Source organism: Mycteria americana, chromosome 2, assembly GCF_035582795.1.
Source record: "Mycteria americana isolate JAX WOST 10 ecotype Jacksonville Zoo and Gardens chromosome 2, USCA_MyAme_1.0, whole genome shotgun sequence".
In the NCBI taxonomy this organism is placed as follows: Eukaryota; Metazoa; Chordata; class Aves; order Ciconiiformes; family Ciconiidae; genus Mycteria; species Mycteria americana.
In genome coordinates this window covers 15,551,070-15,574,708 of record NC_134366.1, presented here as the reverse complement: position 1 = coordinate 15,574,708, position 23,639 = coordinate 15,551,070, and the positions used below count along the sequence as shown (strand labels likewise).

The 23,639-nt window shown below is 39.0% G+C and overlaps 1 protein-coding gene across 10 annotated transcripts in view; it reads right to left on the bottom strand.

Annotated features, from left to right (window-relative positions):
• The window catches only part of CUL2 (cullin 2), a 54,957-nt gene extending 32,009 nt beyond the window's left edge, over window positions 1–22,948 (bottom strand). For 3 of the 10 annotated variants that reach the window (XM_075492467.1, XM_075492477.1, XM_075492475.1), the window contains exons 1-5: window positions 21,820–21,943; window positions 18,477–18,615; window positions 12,140–12,269; window positions 10,111–10,205; window positions 2,586–2,691 (exon numbers count right to left, since the gene is read on the bottom strand). In XM_075492467.1, the coding sequence (XP_075348582.1) occupies window positions 2,586–2,691; window positions 10,111–10,205; window positions 12,140–12,269; window positions 18,477–18,595 (450 nt within the window). In that variant the 5' untranslated portion in view covers window positions 18,596–18,615; window positions 21,820–21,943. Of the gene's footprint in view, window positions 1–2,585; window positions 2,692–10,110; window positions 10,206–12,139; window positions 12,270–18,476; window positions 18,616–20,993; window positions 21,159–21,819; window positions 21,947–22,036; window positions 22,234–22,647; window positions 22,669–22,862 lie in introns of those variants that run through there. The other 7 variants (XM_075492473.1, XM_075492476.1, XM_075492470.1 and 4 more) reach the window with 6 other exon arrangements.
• Between the last annotated feature and the right edge of the window lie 691 nt (window positions 22,949–23,639).

The following is a 23,639-nucleotide window of genomic DNA, read 5'->3' as shown; positions in this document are numbered from 1 at the left end:
TTCTAAATACTGGGCATTATTTCTGTAACTTCATGCTGAGACTGAACTATATATAAAATAAGTGTGTTTGCTCTTGGGTAGATAAAGGACAGATCATCTCACTCATTTAAGAGGAATAAATGATAATTCCTTCCATTCTAAAGTCATGAACAACTGAGATAAAGACTTTTGTCAAAGCCCTTAGTGCAATCCAAAGAATAAAAGACAGAATCCTAAACAGGAACCATAACAAAAGAGAAAATCCTTTCAAAACAAAGACTTGATAAATTTGGTGAATGCCTTGCAGGTCAAGAAATGTGAATTAATTTTATTTCTGGGGCAACAAATTCACCAAATCCAGTGCTACAATTTAATGCACTTAAACTACTTGAGTGTAGGACTCAAGTCTCTGTTCCTTTTCAGGGCAAAGGAGTAACTGCCATAAACTTAATCCTACACCAGTAATGAACAGAGATTAACTTTCCTGCCTCAAGATCCAAAATCTACCTCCCACTACTACAGACTACAAAGACATTATTTGGTAAAGAGAAATGGAAGGAGTCTTGGGGACTGAGATAATCAAAAACTCATTAGTAGAATTCAAGATATCATCATCCAGAACATCTTTGTCAAAAGCCAAAGGCTGCCAGCTACAGTTTAAGAATCTTGATCTTCCCTATAACCTGCCCAAATAATGAACTAGGGATGTACTATCCCACGAACAACTGCCGGGAAGCTCGAAGAAAAGTGTGCATCATTGTCCTTCCACCCCATCTACGATTCCATAAACACAAGGAAAACTGAATACTCAAAAAAAGCTGAATTATCAGGTCTGCTGTTTGTTTTTCTTTGGTAAACGTATCCTAGGGCAGAAAGCTATGGACAAAAGTTGCCACTACCATCCTTTGGGTGATACCTCAGAATGGAGTTGCACACTGAAACCGGGGGAGAATTCATTAATATATCAGCATCACCCAGCCTCAGGAAAAAGCCCAGAACAATTCCCAGCCCCCAAAGCAGCTGAACTAACAGTCACTTGCACAGAGCTAAGGACTACCTCTGACAATTGTGGGAACATACTCAGCTAAATCTCAGTCTGAGGAAATAAGGAATAACATTTACGTCATTTTGAAGACACCACAAACAGCACAGCAATATGCACTTCCAAGCTCTGATAAGCCTTTACAGATGCCACCGAATAGCAAGCCTTGCAGACAGCACAGCACAAAAGAAGAATTTTCTTTCCTGAATTGCCTTGACTTAAAGTATATCATGTTTCTGGTATTTTTTTCAGCCTACCCCCCAACCTGTCAGAGGATCAGCAATTTCAACTGGCAGTGCTATCTTCATCAGCTGGATAGCTGGGTCAGAAGCACAGAAGATGCTTCTTCCTGCACCACAATCTCTCCTTACTCCTTATTAAAGGCAGCAGAAATCTCCTACTTAAAACAATGAAATCCAAGAGCTAGAACAGTAACCACTGACAGGTCAATTTCTGATGGTAAGAAAAAAAAGTGTTTTCTCTAGCTTTCCAAACCAAAAGAGAAGAACCATTTGCTTCCCTTTTAGAGAAAAAGGCAAATGTAGAGAGGAAAAGAAAAAAACAAGACACCACTACAGATGATGACAGAATAAAATGAATTCTGCAGCTAGCAGTGTGTATACATACATACACAAAGCAAACAGATACACAGACAAGCATTCAAAAGAAAAGTTTCTATTCAACTGTATTCAGGATTGTGTTTTTGTTCTGATTCAGACTGAAAAGGTGTTTTCAAAATCTTCTTAAAGACGTACTGAAACACTTCGATTTGAAAAATTTGGAAGAATTTTTTTACTGTAAAATTGTCTTTCACTTTCTTATATTTCATGGTAACAGTAGCGATGAAATGCAGAAACGATGTATACTTCATTTCTGCATAGCTGAAGTGCACATGGTGGTACCTCAGAACATAGTCCCACTGCTGACAATTTTTTTTTCATTTTATAGGTATTTAAAAATGAGTCTTAGCCTCTCCAACTTATATCGGTAACTGTGTTAACACCCTTGTGTTTACCCCAAATTACTTTTTTTTTTTTTTGAAAGATAAGCCCTCCCTACATGATACTTTTGTGCATAGAATGTCTACTTTTTTCCCCAAAATCTCTGAGTTGCTACAACAGAAGCACAAAACAGCCTGCATTAGAAAATAAGATGTACAGTATTGCAGAAGACTAGTCTCAAAAAAAGCTGTTACACTCTGTGACATCAAGAAATAGAAGCCTAAAAGTAGTATTTCCAGGGTTCAAAAAACAAAAGTACTGCTTCTTCAAAATATTTTCTAGATAGTAGTGTCATTTAATAAACCGAAGGGGTTTTTTTTGCAAAGTGGTATCTATTATCACATTTTAAACTTAAGTTCTCCAATATTTGCTTATTTTTTTCCTTAGGTGACTATTTTTCTACATCAAAACTGCAATCTCATTTTGCAAAGGGTTCAGTGCTTACATCTATTTAACTATTCCGATTCTGTGACACAGAAAAGTCAAAATTTACAAGGACAAAGCTGAACTTGTAGTTCTTCTGAATATAGTTTATATCCACTCCCACTTTCAGAGATACTTACCTCTCCTATTTCCATCAATGGTTCATTCATATCCACCCCTCCATAACCATACTGAAGATCAGCTTCAGTCAATTTGTTCTTCTTAATAAACTGTGTGTTGAGGTACCTATAGAAAAAAAGATACTCCAATCAAAACAGGCAAAAGTTAAGCTATTGGTTTTTTTAAATAAATTTGGAATTGTGGAATGTCTTCCACATCACAAAAGACAGCCTCTTTTAACCAATGCCACTGCTATCTGTAGGAAATTCTTAAAACACAAATGACTTCCATTTAAAAGATCTTACATCACATCAAAACAGCACAGTGTTATTGAGATATCAAATAGTAGCCTGATATATCACTGTCAGCATTTTCTTGGTGTGCAATATACTTGTGTAAGAATCCAACCTTTCAACATACACTGCCATATTACTCATACATGCATATGCAAAATAACTGCCAAATTCTGAGCAGTTGACTAGTATTAGAGTGATAATTTACTTATTTTTAATGATAGAAAAATGTTCCTGAGTATCAGATATTTCTAAGTAAAATCTATTTTCTTCTACCTGTACTGTTCATTATTTTGCATTTGTCTCAGACTAAACCACAAAAATAGCATCAATTTTTACAGGGCCAATTTTTGTCAGTTTGATCCCTTACTCAGGCCATGGTAACTATCAAACAGCTGTATTACAAATTTTAAAGATAAGAGAAGAATTTACAGAAATTATTTCAATTAACAGTTAAAGAAGAAGTGTTACAAATGCTTTTTTTAATTTTAGTATTAAGTATTTACTATTGTATGCTTATTTTTTATAAAGAAGAGAAAATTATTTCTGCACAAGACCTGATAAAATGTCCCTCAATTCTCAGTATTCCCTTAAAAGAAATAAAATAACATTTTTAAACTGAACCATTCTCCTTCTCTTTCACAGATAGCTGGGAAAAAATTTCTAATATCTTTTATAACTACACTTATAATATTTGTTCTGTTAGTTACATGAGGTAACTGAGAATTTTTTTTTTTTTAATTTCAATCCAACTAGCAGTTTTGAGACGCCCAGTTTCAGACACTGAAGAGAGCCAGATTACTGAAGCGCTTTAAGAGATTCAGGCTTCGGAGGCTGCACCAGACTAGTCATGTCTGAACACTTTGGGCAGGAAGGCAAATGACAAGCAAAGAAGAAAAGGAGGAACACACTATGGAAACCTGTGAACTTGAAAGAATTTAGGACACCACAGAGTCCAAAGAAAGAAGACCTGTGATAGGGCAGTGGTGACAAACTGGAATACAGCGGCCTCACCTACTTTCAGACTCCAGAGTCTTACAGAGTACTGTAAACTGCTCTGCTACCATCAATAACAATCATAAATTGTAAATGCAGGTCTGTGTAGAAGGCTACAGGCCCGCCATCTGATATAAAACTTGTGTGGACATCCAGAATAGTTGGAACACAAGCCTTAAGCAGGCATGCTGCTTGATGATACTTCCTGCCCCCCCACGTGAACAAAGGCAGCAACTGCCATGCTGCTTTTTCCTGTTAAGCTTGCTAAAAAGGAAAGCTCTATGCTCTCCTCATTCACACCCTCTCTCTTCCATCAGCACATGCCTTCTCAACAAATCCAGATCAGGCAACTGATCCATCTTAAAACTAATGTAGCCAGAAGTAAATAAACAAGTTTACCTAGATCAGGTACCCCTGAAAAGATCTACCCGATTCAAGCAAAAACTGGGTGGCAAGAAGCGGGCAGGCAGAACCACTTGTGGCAAGAGCTTCACCACACTCTGCCTCAAAACCAACATTTGTCCACATTTCCTCTCCCCTTCCCCTGCTTTTACCATCAACTTCCAGAACCAAGTGCAAGCACAAGCAAATAACTGCAAAGGATGTGCAAACGGTATAATCTCAAATCAACTTCTCCACTTAAGTCATAGACCATTTTTCACCTTGACTAATGACTTCAAATACTTCATCTGTATTTCTTACTTTCATAAGACAATCCATAAGGTTCATCTCTAACCTACTGTGGAGACAAGGATTGGGCATGAATTGAAAATACCAGAAATAATACCCACAGACTCTTGCTATTATTGAGATAAAACTTTCAGGTGAAAATTTTAAATACCTGATCACACAGCTCAGGCCCAATTACTTGAGAGTGCACCTGTGCAGGCTTATGGTTTACTGTCTGATGAGGAAAATGGCAAACAAGATGAGAAGATTGAGGTTTGTTTCCACTCACAGCATTAGCAAAGCAATATAACTTTTGGTACCCAAACCTCAAAACACACCCACCAAGCTTCCACACCAGAAAGAGGTTTAAAAGTTTGGAATTTAGAAGAGTGTTAAAACTCATTCAAAACAAATACCTACTTTACAGTGGAATACTGAAAGACAGTGTTCCATCTAAATTAACAATATCAGGAAAACGCTTGGTACATGAATATTTTTATGGGCAAATTTTTCAGATATAAAGGACTTGGTAATTCAGCAAAATAAAAGGGTAAGTTCTTTTACAAGGAACTTAGGAAAAAAAATAAACTACAAAACCTAATTTAACAATTAGAAGGGTAGCTAATTATTGGGACAGGTTACCTGGTAACTTTCATGAATTTGGTACTTTTAGATCAACCAAGGACAATACACTAACCACAGATTACTATTCTAGACACAGTGACCACATTCCCAAAGCAATGTTTCCACACCTCAATAGCCCCCAGTGTCCTTGGGGAGACACACTTTGCAAAGCCTTGTCAGAAGGATTAGAAGTATATTTTTTCCTTTTAATGTTTTATTTGTTTTTCATAGTTTGAATTACTCCTGGATAAGAAACAAATATTAGTGTTGGCGAAACAGGCATGTGAAATTTAGCTTGAATGTAATAAACCTAAGAGCGTACCTGTCTCAAGTCAGCTCCTGGTTATTTTCTTATGTTCTCCATGATAAACCCAAAAGAATTTATCTCCTTTAAGTCTTTGTCCATCCATGATATGACACCACAAAACAACATACATGATTATATATATTTCTAGAAGTACCATATTAAGCAAAAAGGGTAGACGCCCTCTATTCAGATTTTTTCCTCCTCTAAAAGCTCTCCAAAGATAAAGAAGAAACTTTAAAGTAACCATTCCCCCCCCGCCCCTGCCCCCCTTCTACACACATAGTCAGACTGCTATACTGATCCCCAAAATGGCACACAAGCCTAGCAGAAGAGTATACAGTTTTGCTAGAACTGTGTAAACCTGACCAAGTGCTGAGGAAATTGCTTTCAGAAATTTGCACTGCCCTGCTAACGATTTTCACAGGTCACTGCAAGTGCTCATGGACAGAGAAATGGATAAAGATCCTATGCGGCAATATCATTCACTCTTCTGACATATAGAAGGCAATTAAGAAAATGTAACTAATTAGCTAGGAATAATTATTACAGTTAGTTTTTCAATATTTTCTTCAACCTACCATTTGCACAATTAAATTGCTTTGCAAGATACAGAATGCATATGCAACCATATGACAAAGTTATAAACAGGTACATTACTGTATAATAGGAATTAGCAGTTGTATTAATGTTTTCAATAATTTTCACGTGCATTCATATGGTCAGCGGTGCTAAATCTATCCGGGGACCAGTTATGAACAGTTTTCCTTATGGGTGGATACTAAGTCAGCCATTTGTCTTGCGGAGCCGACAGCAAACCAACTACCTCCGTGGCTGCGTTAGCAAGAATGTATCAGCAAGTTGAGGGAGGTTCTTGTTCCCTCAGCACTTATGAGGACATACATGGAATTTTACAACCAGTTTTGAGTACCCAAATATAACAAATCTGGACAAATGGAAGAGCACAGAGAAAGCCCACTGAAATAGCTAGCGTGCAGAGCATGAGACATACACGAGATGAGGATAAGCTCTTCTCAGAGGAGCACAAAGAAAACATAAGAAGCAACAAACACAAGTTGTAGCATGACAAATTCCAGACAGACGTACAGGAAAACTTTTTAGAATGAGAGTAATCAAGCATTAAAACAGCCTGCTCAAAGGTGGCAAAAATCTCTGTCCTTGAAGGAGCTCAGAATTTGACTCAAGAAAACCTTAACCTGGTTTAACTTTGAAGCTAGCCCCACTCTGAGCATAAGGTTGAAATGGATGACCTTCAGAAGTTTGTTCACACCTTTTTTTTTTTTTTAAAAACGTTCCAGTGATTACATGCAATGGTGACTTCACAAGAGCTATACGAAAAGCAGCTGAACGACTGTGCTTTATACAAGCAGAATGCTTTAACATGTCTAGCAGTGTACACATACAAGTGCTCAACACTGGAAATTTTCATAATCCTGTATCTGTTCTGATTCACTCGTAAGCACAGACAAAGTATTCACTGGTTTACGGATTTGTAAAATAGGGTTGAAGTCATCTACCACAATTTGAGGATTAGCTAATAAATGAAAGCCATTTCATTATGACAAAGAACTGCAGACACTAAAATTTTATGAATCCAAGAACCATATCAAAATGATGACACTAAAAATAAGTATCTGATGTGGAACTAAACCTCCCAGGGCTACCAAATGCTATAGCCTAAAATGAAGGCAGTTCCTTCAGCGGAAGAAGTTTCAATAGAAAAATATCATTAATGTTAGGTTCCCATCAACATTTGAACTTCTTGTTTGCTTAAATCTTCCCCATATTTATTAAGTTACATAATTAGTAAGCAAGATTAGGAGCAGCAGCTTCTTAAAGCTTAAAAAATGAGAAGGGGACTGGAACTAATATCAGTTTCAATTGTGTTACAGGTTACTGTGATATTATGCTTAGAATCAGAATACAAATTACTCCTATCACAACAAAACTGGCTAAAGTTTAATCCTGAATGGGAAGGAAGATGTCTCTCATAAAATTACAAAAAGAAAGAGAACTAAGATTAGCCTAAAGAACTAAAAATTACTATATATTAGTATGCTAGTATTATTACAACTGTTTTAAAAAAAAGACAAAACTGAACAATGCAAAAGCTGCACTACGTGTGTTTAGTTTTCAGGATTTTATTATGAGATTTTAAAGCTTCAGCTTTTTTTTTTTTCCTTTTAAATCATTTAAATTAATTTCAATTTGCTGGATAAGAAAACCCTCTGGTTACTTGAAATAAAGGTACACAAAACAGATTTTTTACAAGTACGATTACCTGTGAAAACACCAAGACACTGATAAGCCCCAAAGTCCAGCATTATTTTTATCTATTATGTTTATCATCAGAACTAACAAAAACAACTGAAGAAGTTTGTTTAACATCAAGTGTTCCTTATTCCACCAGTTTTATCATCTTGGTTTAGTCAAGCATGTATGGGATTTTAGTCTTCAAACTGAATCCAAATTTGTTCGCCTAGCAAAATGTACCCAGGGGGTGGGTGACAAAAACAATCCAATACCAACACCAAAGAAAGAAAACATTTGACTGCATTTCCAGTCACATGATTGGTCTCACATTTTACAAATTTTTCTCAAAAGTAAAGTGTCTTACATTTTAGTAGTATTTCAAATATTACCTATCAGGGTAAACGGTTTAAGAAACAGAGATGTGAGCCTATTTAAATTTTAAAGGAATCTATTTAAAACTAACATTAAGATTATTAGCTGTAAAAATTAATCAGTTTTCACTGCTGGAAAAACTATACAAATCAGATTCTGGGATACAACAGAGTCAACTAATTTATGGTACTTTTTTGAGAGCAGGTGTGCTCTCAAAAAAGAACTCCGACTGCTTTATAAAAACCAGATTATCTCCTTATGGTCTTCAGAAGTACTTTCAGCCAAAACTTTCTCTCAAAAAAGAAAAAGTGACATAACTTAATGAAGTGTTTCCAGTGCATGAAAGTCGTTATGACTCTACTAATCAAGCACTGAATTATTTCTTGCCTTCATGTGAAAGGGTCTTTTAGTTCCCATTACAATGTCCTTTTTTTTTATTATTGAAGAGAAAAATCATACTGTCACAAAGTCATACCCTTTAGAGACTTTTAAAAGATAGTATATGACAAAACTCAGAATTTCAACACAAAGAAAGCAGATATAACTTTGAGGTAAAATTATTTCCAACAGAACACCTAACAAGTACATTTTCTGGACCAAAACACCATATGCAAAGCAAGAAGAAGAGTTAGAATGGGCAGAGGTGGCATGAAATAAATAACTTCAGAGTTTGAGAACCTGGCTTCACTGATATGTGAATATCACTCTACTGAGCTTATATATATGTACAGGTTGGTTTGTGCGCATAATAACCTTCTGGAAAAAAATGCCCTAGCTTGTTTAAAAATAAAACAAGAAATCAGGTTCACGCTGCTGGAGAAGTATTTTAACTTGTTGGTTTAGGACCAGAAGCACTTAAGCGCTCAGAAAAACTGTTACACAAAGCAGAATTAGTGAGATTCATACACATTAAATAGGATCCCCCCCCCCAGGTCTCCAGTTAAGTCAGTGACACTTTATAGAACTAAAGTTTGTGAGGCCAGCACAGACTCCATCACATTTGATCCCAGTTTGCTAACAATAATTAATAGATTCTACAAGACCATACATACATCTCCTAACATAATAGTAAAGGTCTTGAAATCCTTTGTAAATCGTCACATCATACCATCAAATAAGTACAATATTAATAGTGCCTCATAAGTTATATTTACCTGCTGGGTATCACATGCATGATGGACACTAGAATGTTCAACCTAAAGTCAGAGTGGAATTAAAATCCAAATCCTAGTAAATCCAAAGCCATCTCAATATAGTTATAATTCTAGGAGCTCATGAATGGGTGAGTTTTATATGCTTAATGTATCACTAGTAGCAACGAAACACACTCGCAATTCAGGAAACAGTAGAAGTACAAAAGTAACAGGGGTTAGTTGCGGTTTTATTTGTAGACTTGACTGTAATCTACTGAAAAAACCTGCAAAATTGATTGCCTGTATACAGTCTATTAGTTTCTGAAGTTCTCAGAAAAGAAACAAGGAGAAATTTTCACTCCCTCTCCAACCCCTGCAGTTCAAACATTCACCTGAAAAGAAAGGACCCAAAGAGCATATAGCCTTGTCTGAAAAGTTCTTGTAGAAGGGAGAGCTGTGTTTTTCCTAAGGTACATGGCTAAGCTTTGAAACAAACTATGCTGGTTCAAATGGACACTTCAGTACCAATGCCATCCTTGTAGAAGAACACCTAGGATTATGAGCTACTTCACTGCAGGGTTGATTAGCACCAACATATTTGGCACTGCAACATGAGAAACAACAGAGGTAGAATATATTAGTAATGAAAGAATAGTAAGAATCACCTTGTATAATTACTTCAGTGGTAAGGAGCAGCATACAGAAAAACCTGTTGGAGCATTATTCCTTTTTTCTCATGTTCTGCTACCATAACTATATGCTCTCCAAAACTGATCTGGGGCATATCCAGCTATTGCTCTCTTTAAGCAACATTCTTGGACTTAAGCTGCAGATCGCTGTAATAATTTCAAAAGTTTAACAACTCATTTGCAAAGCTTACCTGTATAAACAGTCCATATAGTCTGCCCCTTTGCTATACTCTTCCCAGTATCTGTGATACATAACCAGTACTTGTTCTTCAGCTTCCAGAACTCTCTGTGAAGGAAGACACACACACAGCCCGCTAAAATTAGTACGAACATAGCATACATACGTAGAAAGTTGTAACAGGATTATTATTTTGGAATAACAATCACAGATTCAAAATTAAGAGCACACCTAAGCTTTAACCAGTCTAAAAATAACATTGTTGCAATGACCAGAAAACTAGCAAATCTTCATACAACAAAGTTTTGGTAAGCCAGCTACAACGCCTGAAGTTGTTTTATTTTGCATTTAAAAAGAACAATCTCTATAATGTATTATTTTCTATTCGTCTTTACAGAAGTACTTGCTTCAATAAGCATGGTTCATATTCTCACATCGTACTGATGGGATAACTCACTGGGATAACTCACATGGGATAACTAACTATTCCCTCACTGACACAGATCAATTTTAAATTCATGCAGCCACATGCACACTGGAGGAGTTGCCTAACTATAACCACTTAAAATCGGTATGCCTTACTGGTTAGACAAGCCCTTATACTTACCAAGAATCCTGCAATAAAACAAGTTTAATAAAGCACAGATATGCGCAAACTTATAACATGTCTTAAGTCTGTAAATCTAGGCCCAAATCTTTTGGAATTTATGTGAATCACCACCTAAGAAGTTGCTGATGTACTTAACTTCTCAAAATATATTCATACGTCAAAGGAATAAGTTCAACAATTTAAACAAATTAGTATGAGTTGTGAAGGAGGATGAGATCCTAGGAATTCAACTATGATTCTCTCTAGAGTATGTAATTTTAAACTCTGGCTCAAGCAGCAAAGAAGCCTATGCAAAAATAATGTAAAAGAGGAAAGCTAGTAGACAAAATAGAATCAAGAGTGGTCTCCTCTGCAGTATGAATTTTGCAAAGGTTTTCCAACATTATTTCCAAGACAAATGGTGGATAGCCAATTTTAAAAATGGATGTATGCTTTCCACTGCTTCCCACAGCTTCTACTGTGCTGGCACCTGCCTGATCATCCTAAGTGAGCTCATTCCGCTCACTAAATAAATGAAGAACTTTTTTGGCCAAGCTGTCTGCCAGTTTAGTGAACTGATTTAGTCTACCGAAGTGTCAGAGGTATCCTCTCTGCAACCAGTGGAACTACCCATTAAGATACCCAGTCTATCTTGTCAAATACACAGGTACCTAAGCTCAAAAAAATAGCATCAAGCCATTTAGCAGTACTATCCAGAATCTGCAATTCTTCATTCCCTATACAGACACCAAAGACAGGTGGACATATTATTTAAATCTACTTCTTTTTTTACTGAAATACAAGGAGACACTGTTCATCCATCCTATATATTCAACATGATGAATCATGATTCTGTTGAAATTAAGTGTCTTAGCTGATGAGGCAGAAGTTAATTCACAACTATATAGGTATACAAGTATTGTTATTTGCCATAATAAATAATTTGTCATTACTCCCTCCCCTCTCAAGCATTTTTGTTATTTTATTTCCCACATATTTGTTATTTTATTTCCCACAAATTTCACAAGTTTTCTTTAGTAGAATATATACAATCAGTTTGCAAGACACTAGAGTAGACACTTTTACACTGTAACAGAAGACTAATGACAAACTATAGCACATTTGGAAAATGAAGACATTTCTGTAACTCGTTTGATTATAATCATTCAACAGAAAAGAACTTAATTTTCAAGCCAACAATGAATATTTTATATAAACCATAAGTGTTGGCTTAAAAAAGAAAGTTCTTTCTTTTGTGTTGCATATAGACAGACATCTATAATCTGTCTACATAGTGTTGCATCATATATGTGTTGCATATATCAGATAGATATATATTCTATCTCTGGAACTCTGTCATCTGTGATTTAGTCTCATAAAATCTGCATACCTTCATACACACAAAACAAACAAAACCCCTCCCTAAAGTCAAAAAAGGACAAAGAATACCTACATGTACATCAGTAACTCTATAGGTTACCTTGTGCAAATGGCGTACGTGATTTTCCAAAAAAATTTTAGTCTCAGTATAAAGTCTCTCTCCAAGAGGTTCAGGATAGGCCACACACAAAGCATAAATGTCTCTGGGCTCAGAGTCAAGGTTTGTATCTACTTAGTGTGAAAACTTATCAACAAAATTTAAGATTTACAGAACCTTTTTTTCCTCACACACACATTTTAGATTTTTTTTTTCAGTTGAGCACAAAAGATAAAATGGGTCATTTTCTGAAATTAGTGTAAGTCCTGGTTTGTGAAGAATCTAAGTTTTCAGCATCAATAATAAATTTTAAGTAGTGGAAGGTGAGGGAATGATAGAGCTAAGATCCTGGAACTTCTGGTAGCCTCACGCTAACAGGGCTTCTACCACTTATATTATTCACAGATGGCAAATATGATTATCTCAAAGTGAAATTTCATCCAAAATTCTTCCTCTGTATCTGCAACCAAAGTGCAATTGAGACTCTTTTCAGATAACGGAAAGAAGCACTAATTAGGTTAAGAATGTGATTAGCCAACTACAGAGCAGAGCAAACATGAAGTGAAGCCAACTTCAAGTTTTCCTCCCCAAGTCCAAAACAATTTACTGCCCTTGCATATTCCCTGCAACTCCACAGATAAAAAAATTTTGTGGGACACTGGAAATCAAGTCATCACAATGGTGGTGTGGATGCAAAAACATTGTTTTATTTTTAACCATTATTACATTTCAGTAATCCTGTTTAGATCACAGCCACACAAAACAGTTATACTTGCTCACTTAAATGGGCAGCAGCAAACAGTTAAACCCCTTAAGGTGGTTTTGTCCCTGAAGTACCTTGCAGAGCTACACCTTTTGTTTGTAAGGTTTATACCAAGTTTAAAAAAAGTCACTTGATAATTTGTCAGAATAGAATTTATGATTAAGAACTTTGCTTTCAGAAAAGTCAAGCAAGGATTAAATCAAGCTTTGGGTGAACAACTGTGGGAAATAAACTAGTTCTGCAAAAATTATTTAAAAACATAATGCCTATCCACTAAGTCTAGTCGTTTTATAAAACCAGCCATGCTAGAAATAATGATTTAGTATAGATTACTTTTTAAGGTAAGTTCTTTATTAAGAGAAGACAAAAGATCAGCTTTCCTCTAGTCTACCTTAAAAAAGCACATGCCTGTGTAAAAGGAGGTAGAAGACATAAGGACAGTTGACAAGCCACCTGCTTAGTCTACAGAACAGCCTCAAGCTTTCATCACACAGTTTTTCCCAAAAACATGTTTCATTTTTTATATAGAAGTACTACTCAAAACAGAGAAGACACTGATGCAGGACAACTAAATGGAAAAAGCCTTTATTTGGCAACTGGAATCTCGGAGAGCCTAATCAGGGTCTATTCTCAAGTACAGTTATTTCATCCATACAGATCATCTTTATCAGACTTCTCCTTGGAATGGCAAGGAGCATTAAATGGAAACTGCAACAAACAAAACAGGCAATATTCACCACTTTGTAACAGTACCTAGCATTACATTACACCAACTTACAAAGTTATGACCAATAAAATATCAAAACAAACTATTAAATTAGTAGTGAAGAATGAAAGGTTTTCTTAAACAGATTGTAAAGAACAAGTGGGGTTTTTTTACACATTCCCCTCCCACCCCTAAACAAATTTTGTTAGTCTAAGGATGGTCCGTAGTTGAATGCATCCTCAATATCATTCAGATCGCAAGCCTCTTCACTATGCAAATAAGATACTTCTGAGAAAGTAAATTCCAGAATTAGAAATCTTTGTAAGCTACTCACAAGCAAAGGGGACATGACTTTTCTCTTTAGATCCACAACTACGCTATCTGAATCACCAAAACTGTTATGGATCTCTGCTACAAGAATTACTTACTTTGAAGTTAGAGGAAACAGGCAGTCTTTACCACAACAGCACAAGAAAATAATAATGGCAGCTTATCTAAAGAAAGCAGCAAACAAATATCTCTGAATTTATCTAGCCTCTGTGCCCCAGGCTTCAGTTAGGAGTCCAGATGACCTGTCTGTTGTAAACAAGTTTTAGTTGTAATAAACCTATTTAAGAATGAAAATAGTATCTGTACTCCTTCATGAAAACACACATCTTCCAAACATGCCTTTCCTTATTCTAGAAAACCATCAAATTTTCTTGCAAATGAAGAAAGCTGAATATAGTATTCTTCCTTGACATATGACACTCGGTTTGCATACCTGCTGAAATTAAACTAACAGTTTAATCACAGAAGCACTTCCACAGGCACATCTCACGTTTTCCTGTATCAACCAAATGATAAAAACGAACGCCAAATTCTACTTGCTGCATACTAAGTTTCTCTGGATTTCTACAAAAAAGAGCTACCAGGAGTCTCAAAAACACATTACAGAGTAGCTTTGCTACAGAAAGTTCACATTCTTGCTCAGTTTGTACTAGTTTATTCATCTAACTATATCTTTCAGTCCAGAACCCAAATTTAAGTGTAGTGTTCAAAACGTTGTGAATCTCTTAACAAAAAAACCCAAAAAATTAACATTTTGAGGGGAGATTAATCATTAATCATCACTCGTATTTTATTCCATAAACTTAAAGCGCATTTTTTCTGTGCTGCTGTCCCTTAGAAGATCAGGAAGAAGCCTTTACTGTTCAATAATTTATCTTTAATGGCAAAAGCCATCTGTCCTTCCAGTTCAGCACATAGTTTTGCAGGGTGAAAAAGGTCAAAGGAAGCTGAAGCCAAGCTGCTGCTTAGGGGCCTTCACTCTGTGTTGAGAACAAGAACATCAAAATCCTTGTGTGACTTAAGTGCTCGAGTAGCTGCTATTTGAGGGGCATTACCCAGCAACGGGAAACTGAAGCAATTCCAAACAAACAAACAAAAAATTACCATCAACAAGAAAATACCGTATCCAAGACCATAAAAGCTCGCAAATATTGTCCTCAGGGTTAAAAAAGCACCTAGTTAAGACCACATATTAGCAGACAGGTTTTAATAGATCTTCTCCAGAAGACCAAAGTAGCGCTCTTGGAAAATTTCTGATTGTTGGTCTTCCTCTGTAACAGAATCAAAATTCATACAGCACTTGAGGACTCACACTCAGAAAGAATCATCATCATATGAACTTTATTTACTCTTCCTGCTCTTTGGGTTGGTTCTTATGTTAAAGATACATGTTTATAAGTTTCTGGTTCATCATAGGATCCTTGTAAAATGGGGGATTAGAGGAGGGAAAACAAACATGCAGAAAAATGGAAAAGAGCAGGTGGCCATGTTGCATACTTTTAAAATAATTGTGTTTGCAGTATGGCTACCTTCCTCCCTGCGTACTGTTCATCCTATTTACTTGGTTGGTGGAAAATCCAAGACAACAACAGGAAGATCCTGATGTTCTACCCATCCAAAATAGTTCTACTGCTAAAAGGTAGCTATCAAGGTACAGATGAACTACCGCTCTCTAATCAAGCTTAATCAGCCTCTTAAAGAGCACTCTCTAGCCTACTGAACAGACAGAAGCAAAGCCTTAAAAGTTATACAAAGCATTTATAATAACCAAATTATTGTAAATAATATCTCAAATAGAAAGACATAACTGTCACTCATTTACCAGACAATGAAATTACTCCAGAAACATTTCTTTCTACAGAGAACCTGAAAGGAAATCTGAAGGCCAAAGGTGGCTCAAGATGACTCACAGTTTAAATAAAGTGACATATGGTCTTTCAAGTGATCTTTTCCAGAAGATTTTAACTCTTACACAGTTGTGGTTCCCACCTCATAGCCGTTCTAGCATTTCAAGTTTGAGATAAGCTATATTTAAAGATAACATATGTTTAACAATAAAATTACCATCAGAGTTACAAAGAAAACATTATATTCAAGACAAACAAGTTCTGGGGAAGTAGTGAGGCAAAAATCAGTTCTAGAAGTGGAATATGCACAGTACAAGCCTCTCACCCCTAAAATACTGTTAGTCTACGTGCACTATTTGATCTCAGCTGTCGCAAGCAGCACAAGAGAAAGCAAACACTTCTTAGAATACACTGCTGCAGTCTGAAATAATGCTTCTTTGCTGTATCTTATCCTTTGTTTCCACATTGTTTCAACTATAGAGAGACTACAAAGATCAAGTGGTACTATAATCAATTAAATAACCTGTATGAATTTCATTAAGACATAGTTCAAATCATTTGTCACTTTTTATTGTGCTTATTAAGCAGCAAGAAAAAGTTAATATGACATTTCCTTTAAATTCCCTGTAGATGTTTAGAAACACATTACTCCAATTAAATTGAATTTAACAAAGAATAAAAAAACTAACAAACAACAAGAAGATGTGTTTTTTAAATGCCACATCTTCCTAAACTATATCATTAATACTTTAGTTTTCTTTATATATTTAAAACCTGGAAAAAGCTTTCACATCAGCTGTATAGAACTACCAGTTTCATCTAGTTGTTGAATACTCAGTAAGCAGTTTGTGTTAAAACATACAGTTTGGTTAACGGTAGCAGAAGTACTAAACAATCAACATTTAAGCTAGAAGTTACAAGTCACACAAGCTCCTCAGGCCGTTCAGCCATAGAGAAAAAGCCAAAAGGCTCTGGTCTGTGCCAAATTAGGCACTAATAGTGCCACTTTCCAAGGAACATAATCAAGAGATGATAATAAGTTCTTAAGAATTACATGCCAAATGATTCTTCCAAGACTGCTTCCTGAGTCTGCTATTCATAAGTGTTCCCTTTCTGATGTTCAATCAACTGGAGTAAATCCCAAAAGAAGATCAACAGCAGACTTGTGTACAAGGCTTCCACATAAGAAGTTCTAAGTGAAACGGTGTGACAAGAGGAATCAATCCAACATCTCATTCAATTATTATTTAGATTAAATCTATTTTAGGTGCCTTTGTTTAAATGTTTAGAGTTTTAAGCTACAGAAGTTAACCACTTGTTGAAGACTGAACTATGCAGTTCTTAAAAACCGTTTAGAAAGAATGACTACAGCACAATTTGTCAGCACATAAGTGCATAACTAATTAATTCAAAAAGTCTGTAAATTTTGGAGTAATTTGAACTTGACTCCAAGACAAGGTGAAGAGTCATGCCCCCAGAAATTAATTACAATTTTTTAAAATGAAAGAGCTCCTTAAAGATTATTGCACCATAGAACAAGGCTCCACAACGAATATGAGCAACTAAATTTTTCTTTTATGTATTTATACACATGCACATGCTCAAAACACAGGCACATGGGAAAGCAGTTCTGAAAAATGGTAACACATTCAGAAAGAGGAGAGACTTCAGAGTCTAGCTCCTCCACACAGAATAAGCTTATGTTGTAAAAATCTATGTGTAACCATCTTCTCAGGAGATTGGTTTTTCACCCAGAAGAATTAACAAATCGATAAATAAGTCTAAACCATTCTTCCCCCCTATAATTAAACCAAACTCACTCAAATTGCTGCAGAACAGCTGCAAAGCTTCCTAAAATTCTCTAATTGTTCACCACACTATAATGCCTAATGAATGCATAGACACAGGACACAGTATAACTGGTTAGAACAGTTACACTTCTTCTAAAAGAAGTTGACTGAAGCTTAAATCTTGTAAAAAATTACAAGTCCACTTTACATGTAAAATGCAACCCTTTCACTACGACAATATATGTACAGCTGTGACTTGAACAGCAAGACCATATGATCATAGCTAGAAAGAGTAATTATTTTTAAGCATAGCTTAACTGTCAGTAATAGAGAGGCAATAACAGTGAAGGGAAAGGAAGAAGGCTTTTTTATGAACCCTTGCTATAGAAATGTCTAATATGGTAGTCATCAGTACACTTAGAAGTACGAAGAAGAGGGAGACATCTTTAAACAGCACAACCTCACCACCCCTCACACCTCCAAATTTAAAGATGAGCATTCTCTGTCTTAGGTGTTTTCCCCGCTACACACACACTTAAGCATACAATAAAAACTCATTAGCACAACAGGGGAAATTCAACGCATGTATTTTTGTGAACAGCTATAGCATAAGCTAAGTATTAGAGCTACTAAAAGTGAGTAAAACTCAGACCAGTTTACTTTTTATTACCATGCTGATTTTCACATAGAATACTTCCCAAATATGCAGAATTTCCCATCCCTTTCAACATATCCACTGACCCACAGGCTTAATAACAGATACAACCTTACAACGGGCTTCTGATCAAGACCACTGAAATTGCTATATAACGCAAGCCTACTCCATGCTAAACACATCATACAAACACATTAAGTTAGACTTTCACTTAAAGGATACGAGAAGCGATCATTCCACGTTGCTCTTTCAACATAATCCAACATAACAACAGCTTTAATTGTTGTTAGAAGTTTGTTCCATGTTTCATCAAAGTCAACTACTCGTGGTTTCAAGGACATTGTGGGGCTTTAGTGTTAATCTGTGGAAGAATTAAACATGTCAGACAACATTTAACAATCATTTTTAAAAAGTATACCTTTTCTTTGAATCTTTCAATTTCAACTTTGTACACTGTTGCACCACCATGATACAGCAACACGAAGAACACCCACCCCTGCTTCCCCACCCTCCAAAATGAAGCTCACAAGCCCTTATTTTTAACATTATGGAACATGAATGTTGCGTGAATAGCCTATAACATAACACCAATTTATCTAACAACATCACGGCTCATGAAGTTCATCACCTTACCAAGCTGCCCATTTAACTATGCCATATGAAGAAAACAACTTTCCTCTAAATTTTTGTTTGTTCGCCTTTATGCAAAGACTGTTTCACCTTTATCCGAGATAATTTTGGGCAGGAAGACACTGAACGTATTACCAGAGTATCTGAAATTACTACTGCCAGTTTGTAGCCTATGTTCACCTCAAGCTTTCATGAGACATTTTTGGTGTTACATTTAAAAAGCCACAAAACCTGAAAGCTTTGATCAGGATGACGAAAAGAAAACACATCTAAATGCAGAGCTTGTGCAGCTTATTGCACTGTGCAACAGGACAAATAGTGAATTCTTTCAAATAAGACATGGCTTGAAAATACAGAGGCTGCGTTAGTAATTTCATATCAAAAATACTAGAAGAGATTTATTGAAAGAAAAACATTAAATTACAGAAATAAAACTAGGGAAAAAAGTAATTAAAAAAAAAGAGGTCCCAAGAGACACAATCGTGAAGGCCTCCTCTTTGTTTCTATTTGTCTCTGTCCTATGCACCTAATCTAGGAAGGACCTGATGTGTGACATTCCATGCACAAAGCCAGTCTAGTTCCTGCTCAGAAACATGACATTGTAAGACTAAAAAGTGGAAAGAATACTTCTATTTTTGTTTTAAATAGATGGACAAGTGACTCTTAACTTGTCTTCCCAAATTTTGAAGGTCAGAAGGACAAAAAGAAAGCTAGTGACAAACAGACTTTTAGCACAAGAGGTACACCTCTATAAGGGAAAGAATCAAATGTCATGCTACAACCACCTTACTAACCTTAACCGCTACTGGCTTTTAATTTTTCTCAGGCAGATTAGTTCTCTCAAACTGCAGGATATATAGCTTCTATATTTAAGAGAAAAAAAAATCTGATGCAACTTTTACACTGTATGCATGCAAAATGCCACCCTGACTAAATAACCAAGCCGTGAATTCAGGAACTGCAGGGGGTTGTTCTCCTCTACCTGCAACACAACAGCTTCTATTTAAAATGTAATCAGTGTATTACCCCAACCCACACTTGCTTGCAGATTTCATAAAGAAACTGGGTAGCAACTACGTAATGTCAAGGAAGCAGTGTTATCCTAGGTTTTATGAACAGGAAACTTTTATAAGAAGAATTAAAGCTCAGTAAGTGGTCCATAAATCCTTTCAGTTCAGTAGAAACATTTAAGTTGTTATATTTGCAACATGGCTATTAACACTTTTGGAAATAAAAATAATCTTCAATCCATGTATGTCAGTAGCAGCTTACTACACAGAAAATCAGTGAGAACTGACAAAACAAACAGAAATCCATCAAAGAAAGTAAGTTGAAAAACACAAGCTGATGTACGTTTCAAAGAAACATGAACCTCAGTAGAAGTAAACAACAGTAGAGCTCACTTCCGGGAGGAAAAAAACCAAACCAAAACAACACAACACAACACGAAACGGTAGTCTTCTAAAAGCTCTAATATTATTATTCTTCTGGAAAACACAAGAGTATTTTCAGCTGACCCCAAGAAAAAAAAAATCATCATGGTCCACAAAAATTTGGACCCTAAGAAATTCTTGTGGTAATGAAGTTATACTTAGTTGAGTGTTACATTATAGGTTGCTCTCTCTGAAACACACTTGGTATCTCCAAGGTAAAAAAAAAATTCCTTCACAGGTAAGCAAAACTGAGGGGAGAAAGGAAGGGTGAAGAAGTCGTCCCCACAATACATCACACATATTCAGTAACACTGTGTTTAGTATCACCAAAACCTAATAATATGTAAAGCACTATGCATCCACGTACTGATAAAGATATTCTGGGGTTACATAGTTTAAGACCGAGCTGACTGTTATTTGGCATTTTCTTACAGCTTTCATGTCAATATGAATTTAAACTTGTTTGATAGACACGTTAACAAATGCAGTATAACTTCTTCTGTAAGATGCTGGGGTTTTAGGGCTTTGCTGGGCTTTCATGTCTGCAGTGCGCAAGCTCACCAGCTCAGAGTATTAAATGTCCCGTACGCGTGCAAGTAACCTCCATGGTAAAAATTCTAGCAGAGCAGAATAGTTACCCTAGGGTTTACACGATTGAGGGGGTGGGACACCGTACCTGTTTGACAAGCCCTAAGGTAAGCAGATGTTGTTGAAACGTATTTACACATAAGGATAATGAAAGGATGTTGCTTCCACCGCCTCATTCTTTAAAGCATACCGCTGTCATACTGAATATTTGTCCACACAAATAAATGTAGGGTTTTGGCCAGCGTCAAAACGTTCCCCAAACTTCCACCTATTTAACCCTCTCGAAAAATAATATTACAAGCTAGTGGTGGGTGAACAGCCAAGGGCAGGAGTACCCGCGTCAAACATGTAAACAGCAGTGCCTGCCACCCCCCCCCCGTGCCCCCGATACCGCCGCCCCGCCCGGCAGCAGCGGCACGACCCCGCTCCCCACGGCCCCCTCCGGCAGGCCGCGGGCAGGGGACGCGCGCTCCCCACCTTCCCTCACCACCAAAACAAAAGCGAAACTGGCTGAGGACGCACGGAGGAGATGACCGGCCCCGCCAGAGAAGCCGCACCACACCCTCCCCGCCGGGCAAGGGCAGGACCCGGCCCGCGCCCGCCTGCCGGCCCCTCGCGGGGGGAGGGCGCTACCACACGAACGCCGCCGAGGGACGGCCACTCGGGGCGGGCCCGGCGCAGCGGCGGGCCCGGCGCGGCGGCAGACCCCGGCGGGGACGACCCCGCGGTGCGGCGGGCGGGGGGCCGGAGGCGCTCCCGCCTGGGCGGGGAGGCAGGGCCTCGGCGCCCCCACACGCACCCAGCCCGGCCGCCCACAGCGCGCGGGGACGAGGACCGCCGCCTCCCCCTCGAGCGCGGGGCTCCCTCCCCTCAGCCCGGCGGCGCTCCCGGCCGGGCCGGGCGAGGGGGGTTACCTGGCGGCAAGGGGCCCGAGTCAGCGACGCCCACCCGCCGGCCTCCCTCGCTCCCTGCCCTGCGGCCGCGGTCCCTGCCCCGCTCCGTCCTCACAGCGCTGCCATTACCCAAGCCGCTCGCCCCCCGCGCCCCGCCCCTCCGCCGGCGCCGCCACTGCCGGGGACGGGTGCGGCGCGGCCCCGCGCCCTCTGCGCTGCCGCCGCGCCGCTTCCTCACCCGCCGCGCTGCGCGCCGCGCGCCGCCGCCCCCCGGCTCTCCCCGCCGGCGACAGGATGGGCGGGGGCCGACGGGTCCCGGCGCACCGTCACTTTCCGATCTCACCCCCCCCGCCTGAGGAGCGGGGCTTGGTACAGCCCACTCTACGGCAAGCACGGGCGGCCTCAATTCCCCACAGCGGGCCGGCCCGAGGCCGCATGGCGCATGTCCCACTAGGCTCCCGCGCACGCGTTGCTCCTCCATTGGTGACGGGTCGCTTTCCGCGCATGCGCGGTGCCCTCCCGTTTGGAGCGATGAGGCCGAGCCACCGCGCAGCCCGAAATGGAGTCGCGGCCGGCGGGCAGGCAGCGGACCGGCGGGGTACGGCCGCATAGTCCGCACCTCCGGCCCCATGTGCGGCTCCGCGGGCGCCGGGGAGGCCGAGCCCTGTGCGGGGTCCCTCGCTCGGGCGCGGGGTGTTTCGGTCCGCGGGGGCTCGTTTGAGGAGATTTTCGTTTTCCCGGAACGTGGGGGTGTCCCCGTCCCGCCGCGGAGGTGCGGAGGGAGCAGGCGGCCGCCTGCCCCTGGCTGCCAGAGGGCGCTTCCGACCACGAACAAACCGCGTCCAGCACCTGCTCGAGTGAAAAAGGCCCCGTGTAGCGGCGGTGCGGTGCGGTGCCGCCCCGGGACCGAGCCCGGCCCTGGCCGCCCGCCTGCTCCAGCTGCCGCAGCGAGGCGCCCGCCGCTGGCTTTGCTGTCTCCTTGGCGGAAAACTGCAACAAAAAGTTTTTAACTCGAAATAACTAAGTAAAATCACTGTAGAGACAAAGTAGCTTAAAGTCATCACGTGCTCTGGGCGCACGTATTTTCCGCGTCAGAGATGGCCTGTGCCTGATTGTGCAGATACCCTGGGGACTTGGGCCGAGTCAGGACTAAACAGCAATCTGCTGCTCAGAGAGCACTCGCAACTCACTCTCTTCTCACTTCTTACTCCCAGTAACTAAAGTCTGCTTTCTTCCATTTTGCAGGAAAATGTGGGCCTGTTCCCCGAGTCTTGTCCCAGAGACAGAAACAGCAACAGCATATGTTTTAAAGCTGTCTCCAGTTGTCATGTAAGAAAGGCTATGGGACTGACAGACGAGAGAATGGTTCTGATGTACATCAGAAAACATGTAAAACCATAAAAAGTTAGGTGCAAAAGTGTAACTTTTTTATCAATTTACCATGGTTCTGCAAGCTGTTTGGCAGAAGGCTACCTATTGTAATTCCTAAGAATGGGAGAAGGACATCTGATTCCTGAAGCCTGTGTCTCCTCCCCTGCCTCCAAATGAACTGTGGGTTAGTTTAACGTGCAGTGCTACAGAAACTCACACTTGAATTTTCTTCTGGCAGTTTCTTGCATCTTCCCTCTGGAAAGCTGTTTTTCATCTTCTAGTGCTCCTGAACCCACCCATTTTTACATATTTGAACAACTTAAAATATTTTCTTTTTAGTAACTGTATCCATCCTGTGAGTAAAGATTGCTCTTAAGAGATCCTTTAGGAGACAATTACTAGATTCCAAAGAAATAACTAGTATCTCCTTGGGTTATTATATAATCTCCTTACTATTTTTCCCTTATGTG